Below are 21,952 nucleotides of genomic sequence, written 5' to 3' on the forward strand. Positions count from 1 at the left end.
TTTTGTGTAAGGCTACTTCTAGCTCTCAGGCTACATCAGGCTAAAGTTGGCCAAGAAAAATTGGCCAAATATGAATAATTCTTACATGTGTTTTTCCTGTTCAACCTCGTGGACCATGACTTTCTGCTTGTCCCTATGTTTCGAGAGTGCTGATTTTAAAAAGTATTCTAAAAAGTAGTCTTGCAAATAAAAATAGGACAATTTCTAGCCTGACTTCTCTTAGTCAGGGGTTAGTAAAAAACTTCTACAGAGGTTAGTAAAAACCCACCCAAGGGCCAAATCCAGAACAAAGTCTGTTTTGTAAACAAAGTTTTAATGGAACACAGCCACACCTATTCATTTCGATATTGTCCTATTGCTGGTTCCATGTTATAATGGCAGAGTTGAGTGGTTACCAAACAGGAGAATGGCCTGCAAAGCCTAAAATATTAACACCTGGCCCTTTAGAGAAAAAGTTTACTGACCCCTGTTCCACTGGATATCATATTGGCACTGAATTTTTTATTACCCATCCTATATAAAAAGTAACTTACCTTGGACATATGGCTAATTTATAAGGGTCTTTCCTTGAGAAACCAGGATTTGGCATCATCCTACTGCTACCTTAAGAAAGTCTTGAAGATTAAACAACCCAGAATTGGGGCTCAGAATGAGGAGTAAAGACCACGCTGAGCTCTGACTAGGTCTAGAATAACTAAATATTTGGCAGGGAAAGGGGATTAGTACTGGTAGAACAGACATTTGTTGGTTGCCTCTATATTCCCCACTGCTCCCCAATATCTTCCTCAAAGCAAGCAAATGCCAGAAGAAATTGTGTAGGGACTATTTAAGAGACTGTTACCATGGATAGTATGGGGAAAGGATTTGAGGTCTAGAACAGGTGCAGCCACCATGCCACCAAGAGGGAAGACCTATATCTAGGAGTTTGGGAATAGGAGAGGACAACTTGGAGGCAGCCCAATGGTAAAGGTGACTTTACATCACTCCTCAGGGTAGAGAGTCACAGTGAATCTGCTGGTTCAAGATTTGCGTGAAGCTAGAACCACCTCTTGAGTTATCATTTATATGAGCCAATACATATGTTTATTGTGTGAACCCGGTTATGTTGGATTTGGGGTCATTTCCAACCAAAAGAATCATCTTGTTATGAAAGACCAAGTATTTACATTCTTGGACCAACACTGAGTACTAGGGCATGGTTATTGCTCCTAAACCACGAACACTAGTAACTTTTGTCCAACCTCATTCCAAGAGTTCTGAAGCAAGTAAGGAAAAGAGGCCACAGCTGAAGGAAAGATGGAGACAGACAGTCAACCAACAAACCCAGGTTGTTGGAAAATCATCACATTAAAGGGATTGCCAGGGACTGAAAAGCCTTGCTGTGATATCCTGATGACCAGGAGAGAGCTGCATCATATATTTAAATTCACACATTTGTCTGATCATGTTTCGGACAATCACAAATCCACCCCTCCTCCACATACTCACCTCCACTCTCCTTAGAAGTTTAAGATGGTAGGACATGTGCTCATTCTTCATTGTGTCTATAATTAATAAGTAGTATGCTTGGACCCTTCTCCACTGGTTATTTATCAATATTATAAGTCTCAACGGTTCTTTCTGGCCTACTATTTGATAACGGAGCTCAGGGCTACTGCCTCTTAGTACAAGAAACAGACAGCCAAGAGGCAAAATAAATTACTGTAGCCATATATATTTTTTCCAAAATGGAAAGATTTTTTTTTTAATTTATAAGAGCAAAGAATGTTGTAAAAAGTTAAAAAATATAAAGGTTCATTATTTTAAAGTAAAAGATATTCTGTTTCCCACCTTACCAATAATCACATAATGTAATACTCCAGAGATAATCACTGTTGATATCCTTCCAGACTTTGAAAATGCCTTATTTCCTTTGTGGAAATGGGACCATGCTATGTTGATTTCCTATTTTGACTTCTGGACACCTTTCCTTTTTAATAATATACATCTAGTTTATCTTTTAATTACAAACTAATCTACTATATGAATGTACCTAACTTATCTGCCAATTTACTACTGATAAACATTTAGATTTTTGCTTTTCACAATGACAGCATTCCTATAATAAACACCCTTGCATAATGAGAGAAAGATATATGCATACATACTTTTTTTTTTTTTTTTTTTTTTTTTTTTGTGGTCTGTGGGCCTCTTACTGTTGTGGCCTCTCCCGTTGCAGAGCACAGGCTCCGGACGCGCAGGCTCAGCGCGGCCATGGCTCTCGGGCCCAGCCGCTGTGCGGCATGTGGGATCTTCCCGGACCTAGGCACGAACCCGTCTCCCCTGCACCGGCAGGCAGACTCTCAACCACTGCGCCACCAGGGAAGCCCTGCATATGTACTTTTGTAAAACAATTTTTTAGACAAGGAATTGCTGGGTCAAAGGAAATGTGTATTTACAAATCTGACAAACAGGAAGACACGAAACAGTGAATACCATGACTCCACTTAGAGTAAAAAAATCACCTAAGTCGGGTACACACACGAAGAAGTACAGAACATTAGTTTTCAACCAGCAACAACTCTGCCCTCCAGGGGACATCTGAAAATGTCTAGAGTCAATTTTCGTTGTCACAACTGGGAAGGTGCCAGTGTCCAGTGGGAAGGCAGGATGATGGAAAACAACAGTCCTCCCACAATTAAGAATTATCCAGCCCAAGATGTCAATAGGGCTCTCAGTGAAAAACTCTTAGCTAGGATTATATCTCACATTCTTCAAAGCAGTTTTCTTTGAAGAGTGGAAGACAATTATCATTTACACTTTTGTTTGTGGGGTTTTTTCTTTTTGCAATGAACATGCACTAGTTTAAAAAACACTTCCATAAACAAAAGTTCTCCCTTGTGTTGAGATGAAATCAATCTCTGTGGCTTCTCATACTGGTTCTACACCTTAAAGACAAATTCTGAAAGCAGCTAACAAGACTCATTGAATCTTCTCTTCAGCAGACTGATCTTAGATGGTTCTTCTGAATGCTCTTCCTAGGAAATAGCTTCAAGTCACTTCACCAATCTGATTGCTATACCTATTAAGAACAAGGTGCTAAGTGCTGATCCCCAAACTCTAGTTTTGTACTCTGATCAGTGAAGAGTGAAATGATCATCTTCCTTATCCTGCATACAATGGCTCATATTCAGCTTATTAAAACACTCAGTTTTTCCACACATGCTGCAGCTAATTTACATTTCCCCCATCCAGTACTTTTATATTGACTTTTAAGTCTAAATGCAAGAAACTAAGACACTTGATTAACTCTCCTTACTACCCTAAGGAAGGTACCTACCACTCTAGTGTCTAGAATATAATCAAGTTACAATTTTGAGTTACATTTTAGTCAGGAACAGACATTCTCACCTGACTTGGATGCTGGGGTTACTTAAATCCCATCACTGATGCACTTAAAAATCACTAACAAGGTATGCTATTTTAGATTCTTATTAATGTCACTCAATTCAACAAACATCTAAGTGAGTGCCTAGGACACTGTACTGATCAATGAGATCAATAAAACAAAGAAGTGAACTGGCCAGAAGACTTTATGACCTACAGCCATTTCTTCAATGAAGGAACCCCTTGTCCGGACTACCTATTAAACACTGGCTGATTTCAACCTGTAGAACTATATATAATGCTGTGTTTTATAAAGAAAGCTTGGGTGTTACTTATTCCTGTACTCTCTCAATTCTTTGCACATTTTGGGGCCTAAACTAAGTGCTCAGTAAATGTTTAATAAGTGCACCGTACTGTCACCACTACATACAACATACCTGCAGGTAAACACCTGTAATAGGGCTTTTACTCCTCAGATCGTTGAAAATAATAGAAAGCAATAACGCTTAAACGTACCCAAAACAAAACTGGATTCACGAAGGCATAAAGCACACACGGGCGGGTTAGGTAACTCTTTACCCTTGAATAATACATTAGAGAAACAGAAAGAAAGATTCAAGGATGCACTCTGAAGAAGAAATGGTGAAGACGAAATTAAATTCCAAAACAATGAAAATTATAATTCCCCCACTAACACAAGCATACTCCCACGTCATTTCCACCTTGCGGGTGGGGGGAAGCTCCCGCATAAAAGGAGGCAGGGGGCTCCCACATGCAGACCCCTGCTCAAAAACCCTGCAGGGCTCCGCAGCCCAGCCGCAGCCCCGCCACGCCCCCGCACGGGCCCACTCACTCCGCTGCCCGCCCCGCAGGGAAGCTCCCGCAGGCCTCCGCTCCGACGCCGCTGGCCACAGCGCTTGGGAGACAGGCAAGGGAAGGGAGGCAGATGGGCGGGGAACGAACCCAGCCCGACCACGCAAGCCCAAGCCTACGAAACAGTGGACGACCGGCAACCCCAGGCTCCCAACCGCGCGCCCAAGGGTCCCGGGACGGGGCCCCGGCGGGTCCAGTCAGCCGCCCCCCGCCCCTTCCTCAAGCCGTTAGAGCCGCAGCCCCACCCCTAGCCGCCGGCCGCGCCCCGTCCCGCTCGCCCCAAGCCGCTACCCCGGCCGACCGCGGCCCGAGGTATCTGCTCGCTGGAGGTGGGCCCGGGGATGCCTGCCACGCCCGGGAGGTCGAGGAGCCGGGGTCCCTACCTGTACTTTCCTCCGCCCTGCCGTGTTCTGCCGGTGATGGGCCGCCATCTTGCATGTTGACAGTCCTACGTCATTTCCGGAAGTGACTTGGACCGGGCGGATGTCCCGCCTCTTCCCCTTTGGCCGAGGCATTGTGGAGCTTTTCTCAGGGACTCTTTGTCGCTGCGGCCGGTGACCCTGTGGTGCGACAAAAGCACTTAAAAATCGTTGCGTGCATATAGTGCTGGCGGAGAGAGAGCCACTTTGTGACCCAAGGGAGCAATCTGTATCCAGCTCTGTGTGGGCCTGGACCCTGGCTTGCGCTGTTCTCCTCAGAGGCCCAAGTAGGCATAAGAAAAGCGCTGAAAGAATTAATGTTGGAGATGGGCGCCATGGACTCCACCTCCACTCCCTCAAACATTCGTGGGCAGCCAAGGGAACCGGCATATTTGCCATGAAGTACCTAAAAAAGGCGGAGGATTATAAACTGGCCTGGAAGGAGGAGAAATAGAAAGGTTTGCAAAGGAGGTGGCCCCATCTTATGGAGGCGCGCAGTGTTCGTTTAAATAAGAGGTAGGGAATTCCCTGGCGGTCCTGATTAGGACTCAGCGGCCAAAAAAAAATTGATGTTATAAGAAGGCAAAAAATACTAGTTAAAATTGTTTACAGCCGGACTTACCTCGTGATCCAGTGGTTAAGACTTTGAGCTTCCACTGCAGGGGGCATGGTTTTGATTCCCTGTCGGGGGCGGGAAATAAGATCCCGCATGACCCACGGCAAAAAAAAAAAAAAAAAAAATGTTGACAGAGACGACTAAATTCCAAATCCTGAAGGAATTGGGGCTCACTCTAGTATCTGGTTTAAATCATCTCTTATACTGGGACAGTTAGACCTTTCTGGATGAAGGTCTGACCTGAGGAAATTTTCCTGACACTAATTATAAGTCTTGATGGTCCCAGGCTAATTATTTGGCCAGTTGGTCGAGGACATGGAAAGAGCACGATTGGAGAACTGGTGACAAGGAAGCCTTGGGAAGGGATATGGTGATGGACTTTGCAGAATGAATCTTAAGAATCATATGGATGAAATGAACAGCTTTGTGGATTAAACTCAGCCTCCTTTTCCAGGCTCAGTGATTGCTCAGTGGACTCATGAATGAAATGGTGATGATAACAAGTTTGGAGCTGTGCATGGGATCACCAAGCCACTGCTGAGCGTTCAGGTTGCTAGCAGCAGTGAGCAGTCCTGAGTTGGTGATATGCCTCATGCTCCAGGAGGACCAGCCAACCACTTGGAGGCAAGCGGATTCCATTGGCCCTCCCAGTCATCGAGGAAGTGGTAGTTATTTGTCCTCTCTGAAATACACTAAGTTTAAATTTGCTTTCCTTGATTGCTGTGCTCTGTCAGCACCACCATCTGGGAACTTCCTGAATGCTTTATGCACTGTCATTGTGTCTGACACCATATTGCTTCTGATCAAGAAATTCACTCTGTAATGAAAGAAGCAATGCAATGGGCTGTTGCCCATAGAATTCATTGATCTAATTGTATAGTCTATCACCAAGAAGCACCTGGTCTTATTGAAGTCTTAGTTATGGTGCTTTCTGGAAAATAACCCTTTTTGATGCTGTTTTATAGGATGCAGTGTATGCTTTGAACTAGTGTGCAATATTTGGCACTCTTTCTTCCTGCTCCTGTTATTTACTGCTGTATAACCACCCCAAAACTTAGTCGTTTAAAGCAACTTCAACATTTACTTTGCCTACAAATCTGTAATTTATGCAGGGCTCGGTGGGGACAGCTTATCTCTGTTCTACTTTCCACTTGATGCCAGTTGGGGCAGCTAAAAAGTTGGCAGCTGGAATCATCTAAAGGCCCACTCCTTTACATGTCTGGTGACTGATGCTGAATCTGTGGGCAGAACACCTACTCATGGCCTTTCCACAGTGCTGTTTGGCTCCTCACAACATAGTAGCTGGGTTCCAAGGGCAAGCATGCCAGGAGAGAGAAATCCAGGTGGGAACTGTAATGCCTTTTCTAAACTAACAGTAGAAGTCCTGCAGTGTCACTTCAACCACCTTCAATTCATAGAACTTAATCACTAAGGCTGCTTATATCTAAGGAGACTCCTTTTTTTAAAATGGGAGAAATGTCAGAGAATTTGTGGATATGTTTTAAAACCACTACATTTCCAAAGGTAAAATTAGTGGATTTAGGAACAAAGGGATATTATACCTAATGTCCCCCAATTACAATTTTTTAAACTGCCATTCTCTGAAATTCTGGACTCTGCTGGTTTAGAGGTTTGTTACCAAAGAAAGGAATTCCTCCAACAAGGCTGAACGACGGTTCTACTGATTTGGAGCTGGGACTGCCACCTCACCATTTTGCATGTTTTGTGTCACTGAATAGGAAAGAGAAGAAGAGCAAGGTTATGGTTTTGGTGGAAGTAATTAACCCTGATCATGAAGCAGAAATAGGTTTGCTGATATAGCTTTAAACAGATAGGTACATCAAACACTCAGATCCCTTAGAAATGAAGGTATTGGTTGAAGGTAAAGGGACAACAGAATAGCTGGTGGAAAAAGGAAGTCATAAAGGGAAGTGAAATTCTCATGATCAGGGGAAGAAATGAGAACAGTCATGTTTCCTTTCCTTTCTTGATGTATCATGTATACTTTTAAGTGTTTTAACTTTTATTTTCTTTCTTTACCCTTTACTTCACTATTATATGTGGGGTGTCCTATTGTTGGTAAATTCATTATTTAGTAAGTTGCAGAGGAAAAGATAGCAACTAGAGGTTGTAGACTTAGAAATGGAGGATGGATGTGGTAATTGATGAAGCATTGGGTTGACTCTTTTGGAGGGTGACAGAGTGAGTGCATCTTTGACTGTGTAAAGGATAGTTGCAGTATTTTAAGTGACAACTTTTTTTTGAAGTGTAAGCATTGAAAGCAGTGGTTATATTGGTGTTGGGCAGCCAAAGGGATGACTTTACATTTGATACTTTTGTGGCTTTATTTTCTGCTGTCCATCATTTGAGTTCTCTTTCTGTGTTTGGGGAATTCCGCACTATGTGTCTTGGTGGTGAGCACTGCTTACAGAAAGTGATAAAGACAGTTACTCAGTTTTTCTAGCCTTCTTATAGCAAGAGTCTATGCATGTGACCTCAGCTTAATTAATCAGATGACATCTTGACTGCAACTTGGTGAGAAACTCTGAGGCAGCACTGTTCAGCTAAACTGCTCCCAAATTCCTGCCACTGCAGAAACTGTGTGAGATAATAAATGTTTGTTGTTGTGGGATAATTTGTTATGCAGCAATAGATAACTAATGCACCCTCCCTTCTCCATGAGGAGGGGAAATGTCACAGCACTTTCACAACTTTACAAAGATAGTCTCATCATCAGCTTCTTCAATCTCCATTTAATTCTTTGTCTTTTCTTGTGTAACTGTCAGGAGGCTTATCCTGGGAGAATTCCTTCATCAGTCTCTTAGAATTTCCTCCATAGGAAGATTGGTACCTTTATTCAAAATGTAAGAAGCCTTGACACCTACTATATTTTTCTCAGTTTTTGAGACCTCTGTTTAAAGTCCTAGGCAACATGAAAACTTTAACATCCTGAAAAAAAAATCCACATACGTATTAAATAAAAATATAATCGATTTAAAAAGTAAATAAGAGTTCTAGAAGGCTTCTACTTACAAATAAACCAGAGTGGTTCTTGTTAAATCTTACTCTGGAGGGACCCTTCCCTCTGTCAGTTACCTGTCAATTAACTTCTTACATCTTCAGTTTTTTAAATCTGTAAAATGGAATCATAACAGTACCTATTTCATATGGTTCTTATGAAATAACCTTACCACAGTACCTGGTAGGTAGGAAATATTCAATATACTTTAGGTATTATTTTTAATCATCACCTTGCTCAGGAAACATTGCCAAAATGTTATAATAACATTACCAAAATGTTGTAATTTCCCAGGATAGATTTTCTCCTCTTTTATATAATGTAGGCTCTATCACTTTGTAAAGTTTTCATACCAGCTTGAAATTTATCTTTTGTTCTTGCCTGCTTTCTTGTTTTCAACAGCCTGGAAAAAGATTCATGAAATGATAAGGCCTTTTAACAGATTTGTCCACATGTTTAAATACATGTTTTCTGGCTCCATGACCAAGCCATTTACTGAAGGAAGTGAAGGTGACCAGGTATGTCTTTGAACCAAACCCCAGACTTACCATCATCGGGGGGGAGACATGAATGTTTTCTGTTTTAATTCTTTAAGAGGAATTAATATGTTTTGAACATTTGTTTAAAAGCACACAATCATGCAACGCCTTGGTTTGCAGCTGCTACGGTCTGCTAGTGCTTAATGCATTAATTTGGATATTTTAAAGATGAATTTTAAAAAGAATAAAATTTTAAGCCTCATGCAAGTAATGTGGAAGTGCTAAATAAACTTTGTAAAGCAAGCCTGTCATGATATCAACCAACTTCATGAAGAAATTGAGAAGCTGCATTATTTCCTTATAATTCTTTAATGATTCTCTAAAACAATGCTTCCTTAAAGAAATAGGGTGTTATGATATATAATAGACTACAAGATCATAATTAAATAAACATGCATAAGTGAAGCAATATTATATAAGTAAACATAGAGACTCCGAATGCTTAAGATGTTTATGTCAAAAGTTGTATGCTAGTTTATGTCTTGTCAGCAAATCCTCAGGTTTAAATACAGTCTTAGAAGGCTTTACTGATTGACTCCTTATTCAACGTTAACTTATTTCTGAACACACTGGGAAAAAAGTATCCTTTAGTTCTTTTTACTTCTTTTTTTTTTACATCTTTATTGGAGTATAATTGCTTTACAATGGTGTGTTAGTTTCTGCTTTATAACAAAGTGAATCAGTTATACATATACATATGTTCCCATATGTCTTCCCTCTTGCGTCTCCCTCCCTCCCACCCTCCCTATCCCACCCCTCCAGGCAGTCAAAAAGCTCTGAGCTGCTCTCCCTGTGCTATGCGGCTGCTTCCCACTAGCTATCTACCTTACGTTTGGTAGTGTATATATGTCCATGCCTCTCTCTAGCTTTGTTACAGCTTACCCTTCCCCCTCCCCATATCCTCAAGTCCATTCTCTACTAGGTCTGTGTCTTTATTCCTGTCTTACCCCTAGGTTCTTACAGGCCAATATTAGGAAGAGAAGCCAGTTTCTTCCATTGCAAAAATGTTTTGACCTTGTCTAGCTTTCCCACTGGAGGGCAGTAGAGAACCATCCAAGCCATCCCTGATTTTGAACCTCACTGGCTCTAATGTGTGACAAGTCAGACCTTAAAATCCTTGGTACTTATTTCCTACTGATAAAATGTCATAATCAAAGTACATTTTTAGAAAGCCTATTCACTCCCATAAAAAACCATAATTGATTGCGGGAATAAAAGAAAATAAAGCAAAATGAATGCATTTATAAGTATTTACTAAGTGGACAAAAAAAATTAAACCTACATCACAAATGTACTTTAAAATTTTATTTATTTATTTATTATTCTTGGCTGCGTCTGGTCTTCGTTGCGTCATGCGGGATCTTTTGTTGCGCTGCGGGGGCTCTTCGTTGCAGTGTGCGGGCTTAGTTCCCCTGCGGCATGTGGAATCTTAGTTCCGAGACCAGGGATCGAACTGGCGTCCCCTGCATGGGAAGGCAGATTCTTTGCCACTGGACCACCAGGGAAGTCCCACAAATGTACTTTTTTGTGGTGGAATTTTTGTACAGGAGCTGAACTGCCTGAGGCTTCCTAAAATACTAGTCCAAAAAAGTACAGTGTATGTGAATTTTACTCTAAAACTTTGACATATAAGTATATCATATTAGCTTATTGAAATTATTTATAATTCTGAGTTCCCAGACAGCCAAAATGATGGAAAAGTCATCCTCAGTTATTATTAAGACTCCTCTGACTACCTTGATCCACTGTTAGGTCACTGACGAATGACCAGGAGTCATACGGGGAGGCACCAACAATCCTCAGGCCACAGTGGTTAGGGCTGAGGTGCCCAGTGTCCTTTGAAAGTGGCCAGCCCTCTGTTCTTTTCCTCCACTGGGACTGGGGGTTTTTGTTATAGCTGGAAATCCTAGTGCCTAGGGCCCCACCCTTCTAAGATATGCAGCCATCATTGACCAGGGTCTGTCACCAACCGGGATGCTTTCAACAGTGGTCACAGGTCTTTACTCTTTGTAGAACCTCTCTTCCTGCTTTCACTGACCTCTCTGCCCTACAAAGAGTATGGATTTTTTTCCCCTGCACACCCTTTCCCACCTAGATTTGCAGCCTAAGCTCTTCATTGAGCTTGGGCTTTCTTTAAAGGCAAGACAAGAGGGAGTCTTTAAGCTTCAGGACCGCTATTACAAACCACTCCTGAGATCAGCAAGTACTGTGGACTGGCAACCATCAGCAGAAGGTGGGGGAAGGAGGGAAAACTGCTGCAAAAACAAAGTACCCTCGAATATCTCAACAAATTATCTTGCACAGAAGCTAGAACCCAAGACAATTATTTTCCTGGTAAACTCCCTATAGAAACCACAGGTATTCTTTATGCCTCCAAACACCTTTAAACTGCATTCAAAATTAGGGTTGTGAGTCTGGAAATCTTTCTTTGCTAATTTGTTGTACATGAATGCCTGCAGAAGCTTTTGAATGCTAAATGCTGTGGGAGGGCTAGTTTCCATGGTAACTCTTCAGTGAGTCTTTTTCTTGCACTTCAATTAGATCCCATTGCTGAGCGGTTGTGAATGAGAAGGTAACAGCTCAGTCACTTCTGGAGGGCTGGAGAATTGCAGCCTTTCTAGATGCAGCTATATTATCAGTCCACTGAGTTGTACTACGCTTGTTTTGCCCCGTCTCTTCATGGTACCCCAGCACCACAATGGGAAAATATATTTGCAACACACATGACAAAGGGCCAATTTCCTTAATATACCAAGAGAGCATACAAGTTAATATGAAAAGTACCAAAACACAATGGAAAAAAAATGAACAAAGGACATAAATAGGCAGCTTACAGAAAAAGAAAATTAATGGCTTACATTGTATGAAAATGTGTTTAATCTCATTCATAATGAAGGAAATACATATTTAAATAAGATTCCATTTTTCACCTACCAGATTGGAAAAGATCTAAAAATTTGATAATATACTGTGTTCAGAGAATGTGGAAAACCCATCATTTTAGAGACTTCGTGGGAGGATAAATTGGTATAATCTCCTTGGAGGGTGATTTAGCAGTTGCTCTTCTAGAAATTCATCCTACAAGTGCAATTACATTTAACTGAAAAATACAGTAAAAGAATTTTTTTTGATGCGTTTTTTTTTATGTGGTTTTTCTTTTTTTTTAACATCTTTATTGGGGTATAATCGCTTTACAATGGTGTGTTGGTTTCTGCTTTATAACAAAGTGAATCAGTTATACATATACATATGTTCCCATATGTCTTCCCTCTTGCGTCTCCCTCCCTCCCACCCTCCCTATCCCACCCCTCCAGGCAGTCACAAAGCACTGAGCTGCTCTCCCTGTGCTATGCGGCTGCTTTCCACTAGCTATCTACCTTACGTTTGGTAATGTAAATATGTCCATGCCTCTCTCTCGCTTTGTCACAGCTCACCCTTCCCCCTCCCCATATCCTCAAGTCCGTTCTCCAGTAGGTCTGTGCCTTTATTCCTGTCTTACCCCTAGGTTGTTCATGACATTTTTTTTTCTTAAATTCCATATATATGTGTTAGCATACGGTATTTGTCTTTCTCTTTCTGACTTACTTCACTCTGTGTGACAGACTCTAGGTCCATCCACCTCATTACAAATAGCTCAATTTCGTTTCTTTTTATGGCTGAGTAATATTCCATTGTATATATGTGCCACATCTTCTTTATCCATTCATCCGATGATGGGCACTTAGGTTGTTTCCATCTCTGGGCTATTGTAAATAGAGCTGCAATGAACATTTTGGTACATGACTCCTTTTGAATTATGGTTTTCTCAGGGTATATGCCCAGTAGTGGGATTGCTGGGTCATATGGTAGTTCTATTTGTAGTTTTTTAAGGAACCTCCATACTGTTCTCCATAGTGGCTGAACCAATTCACATTCCCACCAGCAGTGCAAGAGTGTTCCCTTTTCTCCACACCCTCTCCAACATTTATTGTTTCTAGATTTTTTGATGATGTCCATTCTGACTGGTGTGAGATGATATCTCATTGTAGTTTTGATTTGCATTTCTCTAATGATTAATGATGTTGAGCATTCTTTCATGTGTTTGTTGGCAGTCTGTATATCTTCTTTGGAGAAATGTCTATTTAGGTCTTCTGCCCATTTTTGGATTGGGTTGTTTGCTTTTTTGTTATTGAGCTGCATGAGCTGCTTGTAAATTTTGGAGATTAATCCTTTGTCAGTTGCTTCATTTGCAAATATTTTCTCCCATTCTGAGGTTGTCTTTTGGTCTTGTTTATGGTCTCCTTTGCTGTGCAAAAGCTTTGAAGTTTCATTAGGTCCCATTTGTTTATTTTTGTTTTTATTTCCATTTCTCTAGGAGGTGGGTCAGAAAGGATCTTGCTGTGATTTATGTCGTAGAGTGTTCTGCCTATGGTTTCCTCTAAGAGTTTGATAGTTTCTGGCCTTACGTTTAGGTCTTTAATCCATTTTGAGCTTATTTTAGTGTATGGTATTAGGGAGTGATCTAATCTCGTACTTTTACATGTACCTGTCCAGTTTTCCCAGCACCACTTATTAAAGAGGCTGTCCTTTCTCCACTGTACATTCCTGCCTCCTTTATCAAAGATAAGGTGTCCATATGTGCGTGGGTTTATCTCTGGGCTTTCTATCCTGTTCCATTGATCTATCTTTCTGTTTTTGTGCCAGTACCATACTGTCTTGATTACTGTAGCTTTGTAATATAGTCTGAAGTCAGGGAGCCTGATTCCTCCAGCTTCGTTTTTCGTTCTCAAGATTGCTTTGGCTATTCGGGGTCTTTTGTGTTTCCATACAAATTGTGAAATTTTTTGTTCTAGTTCTGTGAAAAATGCCAGTGGTAGTTTGACAGTGATTGCATTGAATCTATAGATTGCTTTGGGTAGTAGAGTCATTTTCACAATGTTGATTCTTCCAATCCACGAACATGGTATATCTCTCCATCTATTTGTATCATCTTTAATTTCTTTCATCAGTGTCTTATAATTTTCTGCATACAGGTCTTTTGTCTCCTTAGGTAGGTTTATTCCTAGATATTTTATTCTTTTTCTTGCAATGGTAAATGGGAGTGTTTTCTTGATTTCACTTTCAGATTTTTCATCATTAGTATATAGGAATGCCAGAGATTTCTGTGCATTAATTTTGTATCCTGCTACTTTACCAAATTCATTGATTAGCTCTAGTAGTTTTCTGATAGCATCTTTAGGATTCTCTATGTATAGTATCATGTCATCTGCAAACAGTGACAGCTTTACTTCTTCTTTTCCAATTTGGATTCCGTTTATTTCCTTTTCTTCTCTGATTGCTGTGGCTGAAACTTCCAAAACTATGTTGAATAAGAGTGGTGAGAGTGGGCAACCTTGTCTTGTTCCTGATCTTAGTGGAAATGCTTTCAGTTTTTCACCACTGAGGATGATGTTTGCTGTGGGCTTGTCATATATGGCCTTTATTATGTTGAGGAAAGTTCCCTCTATGCCTACTTTCTGCAGGGTTTTTATCATAAATGGGTGTTGAATTTTGTCAAAAGCTTTCTCTGCATCTATTGAGATGATCATATGGTTTTAATCCTTCAACTTGTTAATATGGTTTATCACATTGATTGATTTGCATATATTGAAGAATCCTTGCATTCCTGGAATAAACCCCACTTGATCTTGGTGTATGATCCTTTTAATGTGCTGTTGGATTCTGTTTGCTAGTATTTTGTTGAGGATTTTTGCATCTATGTTCATCAGTGATATTGGCCTGTAGTTTTCTTTCTTTGTGACATCCTTGTCTGGTTTTGGTATCAAGGTGGTGGTGGCCTCGTAGAATGAATTTGGGAGTGTTCCTCCCTCTGCTATATTTTGGAAGAGTTTGAGAAGGATAGGTGTTAGCTCTTCTCTAAATGTTTGATAGAATTTGCCTGTGAAGCCGTCTGGTCCTGGGCTTTTGTTTGTTGGAAGATTTTTAATCACAGTTTCAATTTCAGTGCTTGTGATTGGTCTGTTCATATTTTCTATTTCTTCCTGATTCAGTCTTGGCAGGTTGTGCATTTCTAAGAATTTGTCCATTTCTTCCAGGTTGTCCATTTTATTGGCATAGAGTTACTTGTAGTAATCGCTCATGATCTTTTGTATTTCTGCAGTGTCAGTTGTTACTTCTCCTTTTTCATTTCTAATTCTATTGATTTCAGTCTTCTCCGTTTTTTTCTTGATGAGTCTGGCTAATGGTTTATCTATTTTGTTTATCTTCTCAAAGAACAAGCTTTTAGTTTTATTGATCTTTGCTATTGTTTCCTTCATTTCTTTTTCATTTTTTTCTGATCTGATTTTTATATTTCTTTCCTTATGCTAACTTTGGGGGGTTTTTGTTCTTCTTTCTCTAGTTGCTTGAGGTGCAAGGTTAGGTTGTTTATTCGAGATGTTTCCTGTTTCTTAAGGTGGGCTTGTATTGCTATAAACTTCCCTCTTATAACTGCTTTTGCTGCATCCCATAGGTTTTGGGTCGTCATGTCTCCATTGTCATTTGTTTCTAGGTATTTTTTTATTTCCTCTTTGATTTCTTCAGTGATCACTTCGTTATTAAGTAGTGTATTGTTTAGCCTCCATGTGTTTGTATTTTTTACAGATCTTTTCCTGTAATTGATATCTAGTCTCATGGCGTTGTGGTCGGAAAAGATACTTAATACAATTTCAATTTTCTTAAATTTACCAAGGCTTGATTTGTGACCCAAGATATGATCTATCCTGGAGAATGTTCCATGAGCACTTGAGAAAAATGTGTATTCTGTTGTTTTTGGGTGGAGTGTCCTATAAATATCAATTAAGTCTATCTTATTTAATGTATCAATTAAAGCTTGTGTTTCCTTATTTATTTTCATTTTGGATGATCTGTCCATTGGTGAAAGTGGGGTGTTAAAGTCCCCTACTATGAATGTGTTACTGTCGATTTCCCCTTTTATGGCTGTTAGTTTTTGCCTTATGTATTGAGGTGTTCCTATGTTGGGTGCATAAATATTTACAATTGTTATATCTTCTTCTTGGATCGATCCCTTGATCATTATGTAGTGTCCTTCTTTGTCTCGTCTAATAGTCTTTATTTTAAAGTCTATTTTGTCTGATATGAGAATTGCTACTCCAGCTTTCTTTTGGTTTCCATTTGCATGGAATATCTTTTTCCATCCCCTTACTTTCAGTCTGTATGTGTCTCTAGGTCTGAAGTGGGTCTCTTGTAGACAGCATATATATGGGTCTTGTTTTTGCATCCATTCAGCCAATCTGTGTCTTTCGGTGGGAGCATTTAGTCCATTTACATTTAAGGTAATTATCGATATGTATGTTCCTATTCCCATTTTCTTAATTGTTTTGGGTTCGTTATTATAGGTCTTTTCCTTCTCTTGTGTTTCTTGCCTAGAGCAGTTCCTTTAGCATTTGTTGTAAAGCTGGTTTGGTGGTGCTGAACTCTCTCAGCTTTTGCTTGTCTGTAGAGGTTTTAATTTCTCCATCAAATCTGAATGAGATCCTTGCTGGGTAGAGTAATCTTGGCTGCAGGTTTTTCTCCCTCATCACTTTCAGTATGTCCTGCCACTCCCTCCTGGCTTGCAGAGTTTCTGCTGAAAGATCAGCTGTTAACCTTATGGGGATTCCCTTGTGTGTTATTTGTTGTTTTTCCCTTGCTGCTTTTAATATGCTTTCTTTGTATTTAATTTTTAACAGTTTGATTAATATGTGTCTTGGCGTATTTCTCCTTGGATTTATCCTGTATGGGACTCTCTGTGCTTCCTGGACTTGATTCACTATTTCCTTTCCCATATTATGGAAGTTTTCAACTATAATCTCTTCAAATATTTTCTCAGTCCCTTTCTTTTTCTCTTCTTCTTCTGGAACCCCTATAATTCGAATGTTGGTGCGTTTAATGTTGTTCCAGAGGTCTCTGAGACTGTCCTCAGTTCTTTTCATTCTTTTTTCTTTATTCTGCTCTGCAGTAGTTATTTCCACTATTTTATCTTCCAGGTCACTTATCCATTCTTCTGCCTTAGTTATTCTGCTATTGATCCCATTTAGAGTATTTTTCATTTCATTTATTGTGTTGTTCATCGTTGTTTGTTTCATCTTTAGTTCTTCTACGTCCTTGTTAAATGTTTCTTGTATTTTGTCTATTCTATTTCCAAGATTTTGGATCATCTTTACTATCATTATTCTGATTTCTTTTTCAGGTAGACTGCCTATTTCCTCTTCATTTGTTAGGTCTGGTGGGTTTTTATCTTGCTCCTTCATCTGCGGTGTGTTTTTCTGTCTTCTCATTTTGCTTATCTTACTGTGTTTGGGGTCTCCTTTTTGCAGGCTGCAGGTTCGTAGTTCCCGTTGTTTTTGGTGTCTGTCCCCAGTGGCTAAGTTTGGTTCAGTGGGTTGTGTAGGCTTCCTGGTGGAGGGGACTAGTGCCTGTGTTCTGGTGGATGAGGCTGGATCTTGTCTCTCTGGTGGGCAGGTCCACGTCTGGTCGTGTGTTTTGGGGTGTCTGTGGACTTATTATGATTTTAGGCAGTGTCTCTGCTAATGGGTAGGGTTGTGTTCCTGTTTTGCTAGTTGTTTGGCATAGGGTGTCCAGCACTGTAGCTTGCTGGTCATTTAGTGAAGCTGGGTGCTGGCGTTGAGATGGAAATCTCTGGGAGATTTTCGCTGTTTGATATTACGTGGAGCTGGGAGGTCTCTTGTTGACCAGTGTCCTGAAATTGGCTCTCCCACGTCAGAGGGACAGCACTGACTCCTGGCTGCAGCACCAAGAGCCTTTCATCCACATGGCTCAGGATAAAAGGGAGAAAAAGTAGAGAGAAAGAATTAGTAGAAGTAGGAAGAAAGAAAGAAAGAAAGAAAGAAAGAGAGGAAGGAAGGAAGGAAGAAAGAAAGAAGGAAAGAAAGAAAGGAGGGAGGGACGGTGGGAAGAAGGAAGGAAGGAAGGAAGGAGGGAAGGAAGGAAAAACAAAAGAAAGGAAGAAGATAAAGTAAAATAAAATAAAGTAAAATATAATAAAGTTATTAAATTAAAAAATAATTAAGAAAAAAATTTTTTTTAAAAAAAACGGATGGAAAGAACCTTACGACAAATGGTGGAAGCAAAGCTATACAGACAAAATCTCATACAGAAGCATACACACTCAGAAAAAGAGGAAAAGGGGGAAAAATCATAAATCTCGCTCTCAAAGTCCACCTCCTCAATTTGGGATGATTCGTTGTCTATTCATGTATTCCACAGATGCAGGGTACATCAAGTTGATTGTGGAACTTTAATCCGCTGCTTCTGAGGCTGCTAGGAGAGATTTCCCTTTCTCTTCTTTGTTCTCACAGCTCCCAGGGGCTCAGCTTTAGATTTGGACCCGCCTCTGCGTATACGTCCCCGTCCCCGGAGGGCGTCTGTTTTTCAGCTCAGACAGGACGGGGTTAAAGGAGCTGCTGTTTCGGGGGCTCTGGCTCACTCAGGCCGGGGGGAGGGAGGGGCGCAGAGTGCGGGGTGAGCCTGCGGCGGCAGAGGCCGGCGTGACGTTGCACCAGCCTGAGGCTCGCCGTGCATTCTCTCGGGTAAGTTGTCCCTGGATCCTGGGAACCTGGCAGTGGCGGGCTGCACAGGCTCCCCGGAAGGGAGGTGTGGATAGTGATCTGTGCTCGCCCACAGGCTTCTTGGTGGGGGCAGCAGCAGCCTTAGCGTCTCCTGCCCATCTCTGGGGTCCGCGCTTTTAGCCGCGGCTCGCGCCCGTCTCTGGAGCTCCTTTAAGCAGCACTCTTAACCCCCTCTCCTTGTGCACCAGGAAACAAAGAGGGAAGGAAAAGTCTCTTGCCTCTTCAGCAGCTCCAGACCTTTTCCTGGACTCCCTCCCAGCTAGACATGGTGCACTAACCCCTTCAGGCTGTGTTCACGCCGCCAACCCCAGTCCTCTCCCTGCGCTCCAACCAAAGCCCGAGCCTCAGCTTGCAGCCCCGCCCGCCCCGGCGGGTGAGCAGACAAGCCTCTCGGGCTGGTGAGTGCCGGTCGGCACCGATCCTCTGTGCGGGAATCTCCCCGCTTTGCCCTCCGCACCCCTGTTGCTGCGCTGTCCTCCACGGCTCCGAAGCTCCACCCTCCGCTACCTGCAGTCTCCGCCCGCGAAGGGGCTTCCTAGTGTGTGGAAACCTTTCCTACTTCACAGCTCCCTTCCACTGGTGCAGGTCCCGTTCCTATTCTTTTGCCTCTGTTTTTTCTTTTTTTCTCCCAGGTACGTGAGGAGTTTCTTGCCTTTTGGGAGGTCTGAGGTCTTCTGCCAGCGTTCAGTAGGTGTTCTGTAGGAGTTGTTCCACGTGTAGATGTGTTTCTGGTGTATCTGTGGAGAGGAAGGTGATGTCCGCGTCTTACTCTTCCACCATCTTCCCCTCGTCCTCTGATGCATTGTTGAAGCAGATGACTGGGACAGATTAAATGAGTTGATACATCCAGACAGTTATTCACACTGGACAATGAGAGACAGAAGTAAAGTTGGCTTTTCCTTAAATCCCAGAGTTGTATGTTCAGCCTATTTGTGAAACGCTGTTAAAGGATAATTCTTAAAAAAAAAAAAACATGACTCTCATGCAGATATAAAATGAACAAGTGTTAACGATTTCATTTTGCTCACAATGAAGGACTGTTGTCAAACCTAAGTTTGTGTGCCCAGCGCACAGTGAGGCCAAACAAATCAAAACGTCGGCTTTTGGAACAGAGAAAGGTTTATTGCAAGGGCCAAGCAAGGAGTATGGGCTGCTTGTGCTCAAAAGACCCAAACTTCCCAATGGCTTTCAGGCAAGGGTTTTAAAAGATATTGTTAGGGGATAGGGTCGTGTGATGCCTGATCAGTTCCTGAAACTTCTTCTGATTGGTTGGTGGTGAGGTAACAGGGTGATGTATTAGGAATCTCAGCCTTCTGGTTCCAACCAGTCTGGGGTCTAGTGCTTGTGGTCAGCATATAGTCACTATCCTCCACCTGGGTGAGGGTCTCAGTTTCTGCAGAACAACGCAAAGATATGGATCAGATTGTTATCTATATTCCTTCAGGAGGAACCAGGAGTCCTGTGACTCTCTTTTCCTAATCATTAACGGCTTGAGCCAGCTTTTTGGAATGTGGGGAAGGCCTGTGAGACTGAAGCCTTTTCCCCACAATCAAGAAACAGGGACATGGAAAGACTTTTATACTGAGGAGGGCTAGTCAGATGTCATAACTGGCTCAAAGGAGAAGTCAGGAAGCACAGATTCATGTGCAATAAAGGAAGGGTGAAATGGATGTGCAAATGAGGACCAAACTGGTTTACTACCAGTGGAGGAGGTTGTCCCTGCACTTGACAGAATTGATTTACATGTCTATAGATAGGAGTTATTCTGCCTTGTTATCAGTTATCTATAATTTACAGAGTTGTAAAATAGCTCTCATAGAAACAGAATCAGTAATGCTGCAGGGTTGACCACAGTGTATAGTTTTCCATTTTCTGTACAAGATTAAAGTGATAAATGCAAGAAGTCTAACAGAATGTAAAATCCTTTGGTCCCAATTGTGTGTATGTGTGTGTGTGTATGACATTCAAATATATGTACCTGAATATGGCATTGGTGGTATAGTGGTGAGCATAGCTGCCTTCCAAGTATGTGTACATATGTACATATATGTGTTCACATACACATCGACTATTTCTTGATGGAGAGAGAGGAAATTGATAATTGTGTCTGACACTCGGCAGAGGGACTGAAAGTTGGGAATCTGAGTTGAAAGAGAAATCTATTTTTCAGTATACCTTTTTATACTACTTGATTTTTTTTTTTACTTTTGCCATGAACATTTTTTTCATGGCAAGGAAAAGGAAATCTTTCATAAACCTTAATGTGTCAAACAATAAAGCAATGAATTATAGAAATGAAGCATTGCAGAAAATACAAGGGGAAATGGAAAGAAATGCAATAGCCATGGAAAAGGAACCCTTAACAGACCTCTTTCAGGTCTTGGCAATTGAGCAGACTAAAAATAAGTAAGGATATAAAAAGCAGTTTTCAACATGGGCTGCCTATTAAGAACAATTAGGGAGCTTCCTTAGAAAAGCTTTTTTATTTCAAACATATGCAAGCGTAGACAGACTAATCTAATGAACCCACGTGACCCACACCACCCAACTTTGACAGTTACCAATTCATGGCCAACTTTCCACACCCACTTTTTCCCCTTCTATATGATACTGAAGCAAATCCCAGAAATCATATCATTTAACCTACACACATTTCCTCCAATGAGTATCTCTAAAATATAAGAAATCTTTTTAAAAAATATAATGACAATACCATTATCACTTTTTTAAAAAATTAAAAATTCATAGGTACAATATCATTATCCCACCTAAAAAATAGCAGTAATTCCTTAACTTCATCAAAGATTCAGTATTAAAATTCCCAGTTGTTTTATAAAGGTCATTTTTACAAATAGTTTTGTTTGAATTAGGATTTGAATAAGGTCCACACGTTTTGATTAGTTGATGTGTCTCTCAATTCTTTTATTGTAATCTATACATTACCTGGGGAGCTTCTAGAAAATACTGTAGTCCAGGCTTCATCCTGACAATGTTGAATTTTCCCTGAGCCATGTGCTCCTGGAAAACAGGGACAGTCAAAGAAACACACACACACACACACACACACACACACACACACGTGTGTGTGCACACACAGAGCCTTTTTTGTGTTCTGGAAAAGACTACAAAGAACCATGCTCTTCCATATGACTTAGGTAAGACTTACGTGTGCCCCCTTGTTTACCTATGACAAGACTAGACACAGACCCTTTAAGTTCCCATTCTTGGCCTCATAAATGATTAACTGAACTGCTTGTTCCCATTGACCAATCAGAACAAAATGCTTGTTAAACTTCGGTTAAGATTCTTTCCTCCAAGCTCCCTAAGCTTTAACCCACACTCAATCTGAGCCAGCACACAGTCCTCCTTGTGAGCAAAAAAAGAATGAGGAGTATAACTCACCATCCGGTTCTACAAAGGCTAAGTCACAACCCACTGCAGTCACCCACTGACAGTGCACAATGGGCCTTGAGGGGAATTCAGGATGAAAAAACAAAATGAGGCACTCTGTT

The 21,952-nt window shown here is 41.1% G+C and overlaps 1 protein-coding gene across 3 annotated transcripts in view; it reads right to left on the reverse strand.

Annotated features, from left to right (window-relative positions):
* WDR48 (WD repeat domain 48) overlaps positions 1–4,735 on the reverse strand; it is a 43,803-nt gene extending 39,068 nt beyond the window's left edge. The window contains exon 1 of one of the 3 annotated variants that reach the window (XM_004319823.4): positions 4,623–4,735. In XM_004319823.4, the coding sequence (XP_004319871.1) occupies positions 4,623–4,670 (48 nt within the window). In that variant the 5' untranslated portion in view covers positions 4,671–4,735. Of the gene's footprint in view, positions 1–3,882; positions 3,919–4,622 lie in introns of those variants that run through there. The other 2 variants (XM_073811068.1, XM_019946875.3) reach the window with 2 other exon arrangements.
* Between the last annotated feature and the right edge of the window lie 17,217 nt (positions 4,736–21,952).

This window comes from Tursiops truncatus, chromosome 10, assembly GCF_011762595.2.
Source record: "Tursiops truncatus isolate mTurTru1 chromosome 10, mTurTru1.mat.Y, whole genome shotgun sequence".
Taxonomy (NCBI): domain Eukaryota; kingdom Metazoa; phylum Chordata; class Mammalia; order Artiodactyla; family Delphinidae; genus Tursiops; species Tursiops truncatus.